At 33.4% G+C, this 10375-nt stretch overlaps 1 protein-coding gene across 1 annotated transcript; it reads left to right on the forward strand.

Annotated features, from left to right (window-relative positions):
- Nucleotides 1–1478: 1478 nt before the first annotated feature.
- LOC108370585 (collagen alpha chain CG42342-like) lies at nucleotides 1479–8951 on the forward strand (the record flags this gene model as incomplete). Its single annotated transcript, XM_017625932.1, has 5 exons — nucleotides 1479–1558; nucleotides 1632–1739; nucleotides 1974–2042; nucleotides 8086–8139; nucleotides 8772–8951. Coding segments are annotated over 5 exons (491 nt in total), but the record flags the coding sequence as incomplete, so codon positions are not given.
- Nucleotides 8952–10375: the final 1424 nt, after the last annotated feature.

A 10375-nucleotide genomic window follows, 5' to 3' on the forward strand; every position in this document is an offset into this window, starting at 1 on the left:
CTACATAATTTAACTAAAATAACGTAATATGAAGAAATATTTCCGTTGAGGGTTGCCACGTTTTTTTTAACACCAATTTGTATCATACTAATTTCAAAGAGCATTTTGTTGCTCTCAAACTATGCACTCTTCAACCTGACGCTTTTCTTAATTTCCTAATTTTTGATGTCAAATATTTTTTAAATTTAATAGATTCATAAAGTAAATTTTTTTTTATTAGCTTCGAAAATATGCTTTTTGTAGAATTCTGAGGTACTTATTCGGTAAAAATATTGACAATAGTTTTGATAATTAACATTATTTTTTCAAAGTTTTTTATTTTCAATATGTTTTACTGAGGTACTTCTTAGGCTTAAATATATAAGCATTGATAATATTTTTTTCACCGACATAATAGGCGATATGTTAAGTGAAAAATTCATTTAACAATATTATATAAAAAAAATATTCTTAAACTAAAGCTATCCATATGACCATTATTTGATATCCAACCTTAAAAACTTTAAAAAGCGTATACATGCGGACAACCTGGTACTGGTCTATAAAGCTGCATACTCAAAAGAGTAAAAAGTTTGAATTTTAGCGAATTTTATTATCCTAAAATTTAAAGGGCTATATGCATACCAAAATTTTCTGAAAATTCCATAAAGATTAAAATTTTGGTGAATATTTATAATTTTTGTAAAAAGTTTGAAATGTAGATTTAATGTGTTTGTTATGTAATGAAAATTAAGAAACCTTAGAGCGCAGGCGGCGATTACTGTGACATTCGTCGCATCCTCTGCTGTCCGCAGCAGTAGTGGTAAAAGTATTGCCGCATGTACGTAATTACGCAACTCAGATACTACTGACTTGCAAAATTCGTGAATAAGCGTGGAAAGTGCAACTTCAGCGAAAGCTAAAAAGCTTTTTCATTACATTTTCACTTTATCGCGCTGCATTGGCCATGCAATTTGGCTTCTATGCGGCATTCAGTGCATTTCTTTGTTGTTAGGGTAGTGAGGGCACGTAATAAATAAAGTCATTGCGAAATTAAGTGCTACCGCAATTACATTAAAGTTTTCTCGCTGTTCGAGCCACAGTAAGTCACGCGACTGTTGCACGGCTGCGTCTACACTTTTTGAGGCTTCAATAGAAGTTTAATGAGTGCCGCCGCACAGCGAGCAGTCGATTGCCGCACAATAAATGGTGCGCGCCCTACAGCAGCACCTTCCTCTCCTCTGCGCTAAAGCGATGGTGCGACAGCTCTGCAAGCGACCCATTGATGATGCTGCAATGCAAAGAAAAGTGCATTTGAGGCGAAAAAAAACAGTTGCCATCTCTTCAAGCCTGCACTTCGGATTTTCGGGCGAATTTCCACTTAATCTTCTAAACTTTAAATTGAAATAGCAATTTTATGGCAATAATAATAAATGTCGTTGTGCTTTTTTATGGCGCCACTAAAATAGTTTTCTCCCCTTTTCTCTGTCTTTTTGCAGGACCACCTGGACCACCAGGGCCACCAGGCAAACGGGGGAAACGTGGCAAGAAGGGCGATCCTGGCGAAAAGGGTGATCCGGTAAGTAAACAAAAAATATGCACCCGCAATAAAATAATGGCAAAAAAAAAATATTTATGTTTTCTCACTGCAGGGCATAAATGGCGTCGATGGCGAGAAGGGTGCTGCGGGCAGACCGGGCGACAAAGGTCAAAAGGGTGATGTTGGCCATCCGGGCATTGATGTCTTTCAAACGGTGAAGGTAAGTGGCATGCGCAAGCGGCAGTGTAAATAATTAAACTTAATTTTTAATTCTTGTATGGCAAATAATTTTAAATTAATGAAAAATCAGCGCTTCTACTAAAAAGTACAGTGCCAATGAATTTTACCCTGAAAATATATGTACCTACATTATTTAAATTCTTTCTTGTTCTTGCATTGCCTTTTTCCTCAACAACTTTAATTAATAATAAATACATAAATAACTCGTTTTTAGGGTTTGAAACGATCGGTAACCACGTTACATGGCGGCACTTTAGGTTATGCTGAAATTGTTGCTGTCAAGGTATTACAACACTCACACTATAAACTTTTTTACAATAGTTGTTGCTAGTTTTTTATTTAGTTGCACTTTTTTTCACTCACAAATGGCTGGATTACGAACGGTTCACTAACCGCAGCCAATTTCAATTTGTAGTTAGTTTGAGGTAGCGTACTTGAATTTTTTTTCTCAACATTTTATTGCTCGCTTTTTATAGCGAATTTTAGTTTTACTTTATTTGTTGGTTAAACTTTTTTATTTTGTTTGATAATAACTTTTTATTGTAGTTTTTTCAATGTTTTTGTAGTTGTCGTTCAAAGCAATGTTATGAAGTACACATTAACTTACATACTTACATACATATCTAGTTATAGATGTAACATAAGTAAGTACCTACATATTTACTTAGTCCTTGGGTGTTTAACATATGTATAACTGTTAACCGCAAAGTATTTTACAGAGATTATCTCTGTCGGAATTGCTGTACTAAAAAACTAAATCTTTTTTGTTTTCGAATTAATTTTTTCACACGATTTTTTTTGTTTTGTTAAAAGGACACTGCCACACTACTTAACAATACGCACACACATATATATGGAAATATACTTGAATATATGTACATATGTATATGGCAAATCTTCAGAACTGTGCGATTCAACGACATGATTTCGAAATTTTTTTTTAATTGCTCGCAGGGCGATTTTTTCAAGTACCTTTTAAATTTTAAAAGTTTACAAAACAGCTCTAAATTGTTTGAATGAAATCCATTGAGAAAAAAATTAATCTTTGCTTAACTGATTTTCGTTAAATGCTGAACGAGTTATAATTAAATGATTAAAAGGGGTAAACATTTCGGAAATCAAAACTAAGCGACATTTCTATACAGGCACGTTGCAAGGGAGGCCCTATCGAAATTTTACAAATTCTACCAAATTTATGCTTCCATACAAAATCTTTGCTGCCACTATAGGAAAACTTCGCGTAAACCTCACGCGTAAGCCAAGACGAGTTCAGAAGTAGTACAAAGGAAAACAAAGCTAATCAGCAACACTGCTCATTGATGGTTCGAAACTTTTTTAGGATTACTTCGGGACCATCATCATCAGGTCTAGTTGGAGAATTCGTCGGGATCATTTCGACTTCAGATCGAGACTAGTTTAAGACTTTTTCGGGTGTAGTTCGGGACCATTTCGGGTCTATCTCGGAACATATACATATGTTTACACATCAAATTTTGTTAGCACCTGGTACTCGCGCCTTTTTTAAGTGCATTTTTGGTGCAATAAATATGATTATTTTATTGCCAGCAAGCTTGATACAGGATTCAAAAACTCCAGTGCAACTCAAAGATTTCATTGACTTTGTCCTGGTCTTCCGAAAATCTGATTAATGTCATATTGCAGCGATGAAAAGAGTTTCCTTTTCATATGGCCAAGCTTGTTGGACAAGTATATGAGGGAGCAACAAATATAGCTGCTAATGTAAATGCAGTTCAAACGAAGATCAAGGAAAAATATCCAAAAGAAAGATACATTCACTGTGCAAGTCATTATTTGAACCCGGCTTTGTCAAATATTACATATGTATATCATTTCCGTCTACGTGTTCCGCCTGACTATTCCAATAGATTTTTCAAGGGAATTTTTGGATCTGCATACCAGTGTTCTTTTAAGATTCATTTGAAGATGTACTCTATACTCCAAGGGTCTTATTAGAAAATGCTAATCCACAGGCTTCATCTGCGGAAGAATATCACTGGGTTACTGTATTTGTTCGGTGCATCGACAACGATTATCTTAAAGTTGTTGGAGTACTGCGATGGACATTTTTGTGTGCCACGAAACATCTTCTAGATAGTATATAGTATTTCAGCTACCCTCCCAGCTATAAATCCAAGCGTGGAAAATTCGTTTCTTTACCATGAAAAGTATAAAAACTACTACGTAGTGTTATGGGTTCGCTTATCATGGTTTTGGTTAATTGACATGTTTTTTGATCCGCAAGAAGTTGTTGACCACTTGTCGAAAATAAATTAGAGAAACTTGATCCTTCTCCAAATGACCACTTTAGTAATTACATATAGTACATAACACTATCTTTTATTATTGTTTAATAACAATTGAGAAGCCTTGAGAAATTGAATCCTGTAATTTGAGAATTATGTTAATAATTAATTATTCATGAGTAAAAATAAATCATTTAAATTCTTCCGTTACATTTCGCATGCTTAAAATTATTTTGAAACAACTTGGTTTTATAGGGTTTTTGTTGAAGAATAAACCATATATTTATAAAAAAAAACTATTAAAATTAAATTGTCAAAATGTGTCAATATAAGGGTGTCATATACAGCTATGGTCAAAGATTTAGCATCAACATTCAAAAGGATATTGTTTCCAATTTAAAGTTAGTTATTTAATTTTTATAAATTTCATTTAAACTATAATTCAATCTTTAACAAAACAAATAACAAAATGACAAATTAATAAACAAAAATTTCAAATTTGCACAAATTTCAAAAAAACAATTTGTCAAAGTTCAAAAAATGTCATCAAAATTCCAAACATTTAATCAGATTTTTCAAAAATTAGTGAAACTTCAAAAAATGCTAATCAAAATTTTTTATCAGAATTTTAAAAACTTGCACCTATTTCACAAAAATTAGTCAAACTTCAAAAAATTGTCATCAAAATTTCAAACTTTTTGATCAGAGTTTTTAGAAAATTTTTCTCTTGAGAGCCGCAAACCAATTAAGACATTTTGACAGAAGAAAATTTGTTTTCCATTTCTTCTGCGTAATTTTATTTAACTTTTTTCTTTACAGCTGAAAACAGCCCCTTATTGCATGGACAAAACCTATTTAGAAGAATTGAGTTTCTGGTCTTGAAGCCCAAAGTAGGCCATATTCAAGTTGTTAGCTGATTTCAAATCAGGTCCCGAATCGACTGTTTGAATTGAGATGGAAAGCACATACATAAGTGCAGTATATTTAGGATCAAAAACCTCTTTCATTTGCAAATTTCTCAAAGTCAAACAATCTTAAAGCTGCTCGTACCGCTTAGAATTTGTTGCTTTTTCAATTTTTCTTAATAAACATAATAGTGGTACAAACCTCTAAACAATATTAAAAATAAAATCTGAAAAAAAATGTCATACCATATGAGAAAAATCTTTAAGGCAGATAAAGATATGTTATCAAAATTAATTTGATTTGCGTAATGTTTAAAATGCTTTTTTGTGGATTAAGTAGAAAAAATCTTAGTAATTTTTTTTAAGTCTATCTAACGGTCCTAATTTTTTTACATACGACTGTTTATTAATTTCATGCAACTCGCTTTTAGCACTACTATTTAAAGTCCACTTGCTTATGCATACATTTACATATGTACATACATTTGCGCTTAAGCGAATATTTATAAACGTTTTCTCACCAGTTTCCCGCGCCTACATCAATGCGCTTTGTCTCAATTCTTCACCCTTTTATGGCCATTTGTCGAGTCTTTATGTTATCTTGAATATAAAAAAATGAAGGTGCAGAGTTTTAGTATGCAATATGTGTATATTTATGTGTCTGGACAAGATAAATGATGGCGACGATACAATTGTGATGTGCTGTCACTGCACTATGGATAAAACTATAAATTTTTTGTCCAAAATCATTATAAGAGCAAAAAGGCTGGGACAAGTTGGTTTTTCATATTTACATATATCTATATGTATATACATACATACATATATTTAATTATTAAAAGTTTCTAAAACCAGGCTATTAAGTACATACGAATACCAAGAGGGTACCGCTAGTGAAATATTGAAAAAAGAGCATATAGATAGGTATTGCCTAAAGAATCATACATAGATTATTTTCAGTACAAAGTTCCGAAATACTTCCTGTAGCAAAATGTGATCTTCCCAATTCTCTGACGTCAACGAAGTTAGTAAATTTCTTAGATAATATAAAGCGGTTTGTTTATTATCCGGAAAGAACTTTTATTTCGGAACAATATTCGCAACAACCCTGGTTTAGAATGATACGCTAGCTAGCAAATCGTAAAATGTCTAGTCTTCTTAGAAGCAGATGTTATTGGCTTTACCAAAGTGTCGAATCCCACACTTTTTCCTAATGACAACAACATTTTTTACAACAGTTTTTTTTGCTATCCTGAAAAATACCCATATCCACATTCGATAGTTTGACATTTTGTTAAATCTTTCGAATTTCTAAACACATTTGTACCAATATGCTGCATAGTGCATGCAATCCAACAGTAAACGTAAATACATATTTGACTGTCTTTTCCGCAGTTTTTGAACATATGGCATCATCTGCAAGTCAATGTTATGAAATCTTTCAGGCGGAAAATTTTTACACATATGTTGCAAATGGCCAAAAGTAAAGTGCGTGCTTACAAAGTTTTTAAGACATACCTACGTAGGATATGTTCTCGAATAAACATGCATAAGTATGTTGGCAAATCCATATGTACAAATGCATGAGTGCGTATGTATGAACATGAACGCAAGGCTTTTCAGCATAAAGATTCTGCCTTTTTTCTTTTGAAGCTAGGACTTTATACATTCTAGTGATGTGCCAAGTACCAAGTATTTAAACAACCGGTTCTGTCGAGACTGGTCCAAGGATAACCGGATATTTAGACAGATTCCGGGTCTCAAAAGAGTTGTAACAGGATTAGACTCTATCGAAATAGCTAAACAAAAGATTACATATTTATGTATATAAATTAAAAAAATCAAATTCTATATACATATTTTTGTTATACTTTTTATTTATATAAGCAAATAAATGTTTAAGTATGTATGTTATGCGAAGCTGAGTAGAGAGTGTGTTGTCAGATTCGCAGTCCTTCAAAGTTTTTTCTGAGGGCTCTAAAATTTGAGGACTTATACTACAGTAAATTTCGGTACTCATAATTTTCTGCATTTGTTTGCTTATATTCTTAAGCTATTTTTACAAATGAAAAAATACAAAATACTAGTAAAAGCGAGTTTTTACCAAATAATATTCGATCATACTTACCGATTTTTGATAATGCGAACACTCGAAATCCTCTTTGAAGTATGTATCTCAAACTTCGACTTTAAATAGCGGAAGAAGGCAGACATTGGCGAACAGAAGTTTATAGACAAGTATTCAAAATATGTACATATATCCATTAACAAATGTTGCCCGACAAGGCTCAATTGAAACTACTCGAAGTAACGCTACTGTAGAAAGAAGTTCTTCAACCCTTGGCCGGTTAAAACCATGCAGTACCATGTTGACAGGTGTAGCACTTTTACATATACATTTGGATATTGAAATTGGCACTGAAATGATAACAGAAAAATTTCCAAAAAACCTAAAGCACAAAATTGAGTTTGCACTTTAAATTAGTATATTTAATCGAAGTTCTGAGTTCTTTTTCAAAATCATTCCATCCATCCATATATATTTCGGTTTTACTGAGACCATTTTCGGTTCCATTTGTAGAGTTTCTTGGAGTCGCTCTTCGGTTCTGCTGAAACTGTTTTTCGAGTCTCTTGGAATCGAGTTTCAGTTCCCTTAGACCAGTTTTTCGATTCTTGTAAAGCGCGGACCGTTAGGTTAATTAAAGGACCCGGTTCTTCGAATCCGGTTCCGCGGTTCTGTGAATCACTAATACATACACACGATATTTTGTTCAACTAAAAGGAAAATCGCAAAAGTTGTATTTTAAGAAACGTTTAGGAAATTCAAGCGTTTATTTCTAGCAAAGAAAATTGGAAAAAAATATTAAAAATCAAATACAGTGGTGTTAATCTTAAAGAAATACTCAGTAGCGTCTATTGGTTTCTTACATTTATATAAAATTTGTTTTAATAAATTATATTCAATTGGAAATAATTTGCNCATTTATATAAAATTTGTTTTAATAAATTATATTCAATTGGAAATAATTTATGTGTGATTTATATTTACAATATTTTTTGCTACCCTATGCTTTTAAATTAACTTACTTTAAAAAAAAAAAATTATCATTTTCTTAGTTTTTCATAATCTTTTGTTTTTGCTTTTATTATTTGTAAGGGTTTACAAGAAGCCGGTGTAAATGTGTCGGCCGCCACTGTCTTACAGCTGAAGGTAAGTGCTGGTAACACTTTCACATCCTTGCACACAGATAATCACGACAAATCCATTACTTAAATATGTACAAACGCAAGCGTACAAGTAAATGCATTATTTAATAGGCTGGAAAACGTATGCAGTTTTGAATATGCATATTCTTATACATAAGTAAACGTATACGCATACATATACACATACTACAAGTACATATATGCACTCTTAGGTGTGAATATTATTATGCCATTTGGTCACTTGCAAACTTTATTATGCACTCTCAAAATAAGAAATAAGAACATTTCATCAAAATTCGTTTGAAATGCAAAACACTTACAAAAAAATAAACATATATGCATATACATACAAATGTATGTAAGTAAATAGATGTGTGAATAAATGTGTGTGTATATTTTAAATTAATGGGTTTTATTTTCAATATTGTAGTTGGGTTCTAAATACATAACTGCTTAAATTTCTTGCTTTAATTTTAAATTTGATTGCATGTGCATGCGTTGCAAGTGTTTTTCTTTAATGTCACGCACATTTCCACATTAAATAGTATTTCGACAAATGTGCGTTTAGAAGATTTTTCCATTTATTGTGTAAACCATTCATACTAATTCTTTTCTCTTTCTTACTACTATTATCAGGGTGAACCTGGCGAACCAGGTCCACCTGGACCACCCGGACCACCTGGTGAGCCAGGCGCACCTGGCTTGAATGGCGGACTTGGTCCTGCTGGCGAAACTGGACCACCAGGATCTGCTGGACCACCTGGCGAACCTGGACCGATTGGGCCACCTGGCGCGCCGGGCATAATAGGACCTAAGGTGAGTGTACATACAGTCTTGTGAAAAATAAAAGGCACATGAGACTTTGATTAGTTTCGGCTATTTTTCTTTATTTTGTTCAACAATTTTTATGAGCTTGAGGCCGTTTTTAGTGAAAACTTGTTTTGTTTAATATTTATTGTCGGTAGGTTAATGGTTTCAACAATATTTATGTCCACTTTATAAAGGAACACGGGTTAGGAAAACGTGAAAGCACTCACAACGGCTAACTAAATATGTCTCCGAGCGGAAGAACGTATCTACTTTTTGATATACGTGCTTCAAACTTAACCAAACTTTCAGAGATGCAGTCACAATACCGCAGGTTTTTGTTTTGCAATTTTACTTACTAGATCGCGTATTATTAAACTAAGTCACCAGATAATTGAATTACATAAAATTTTCTTTAAAAAAAATTTTTATCAATATAAATAGCTAACGAAAACTATCTTTTACTTTTTTTTGCGAATTCCATTAAAGTTCTTTGTAACAAAATAGTGCTGTAAAGCGTGAACACACCAAAACTGGGACACTTAGAAATTACTACCAGAAACAAACTAGAAGGCTTTGAAATTATTTTTTTTGTATTATATAACTTGGAAGTTTAGATGTTATGAAAATGTTAAAATATTAGTTATTATTTGCTCCATATGCAAGTGATCGGTATTTTCATCGCACACGCGCCATCATGTTCTGCACGACTGCATCATCGACATTACGCGGTGCGCACAACTACTTTGTTTTGCACTGTTCAACAATTTTCACTCTTTCACCTGTTTTCTTCAAGATTCCTTTGACAATTGACCAATATTCCCCAATAGGACGTGGCTCTGGGCTATTGGGTGGATTGCAGTCGTGAGGTACAAAATTGATGTTATTTGCATTATACCACGGCAATGTGTCCTTGGCATAGTGGCAGGTTGCCATGCCCGCCTAGAACGATGGCCTACTCCTTATCTGTTGATAAATGACAGAAGACACCTTTTGAGGCACTCATCCCGATAAACTTGATCATTCATTGTCCCGAATGGGAAAAAGGGCTGCTCTTACGGCCACAGGATCAAATAGCTTGCCAAACCATGTGGTTTTTTGGAAATTCAGACTTCATTTTCAGCTTACAACCTTCAGGGGCATCTTGACGACTTGCACCAGTATAAAAATCTTGACCTACAATATATTTTGAATTTTTATAGCAGTAGGTTTCGTAGTCCATAACAATGCAGTTGTATTTTTTAATTTAGAATTCATACAACTTCCGAATGCGCGATTTCGCTGTAACATTCTACTTTGCGCCTCGGTATGGCGCTGTTTGAGCTGTAGAACATCTCAATGAAGCCGTCCCCTTTACCTTTTGTACGAAAAACTGCGATCTCCTTGCGGATTTTGCAACATAACGCGACAAAATCTTCGGATCTCGCGAAAAC

This window comes from Rhagoletis zephyria, unplaced genomic scaffold (genome assembly GCF_001687245.7).
Source record: "Rhagoletis zephyria isolate East Lansing unplaced genomic scaffold, Rhagoletis_zephyria_1.1 Rzeph_scaffold_04329, whole genome shotgun sequence".
Lineage (NCBI taxonomy): Eukaryota > Metazoa > Arthropoda > Insecta > Diptera > Tephritidae > Rhagoletis > Rhagoletis zephyria.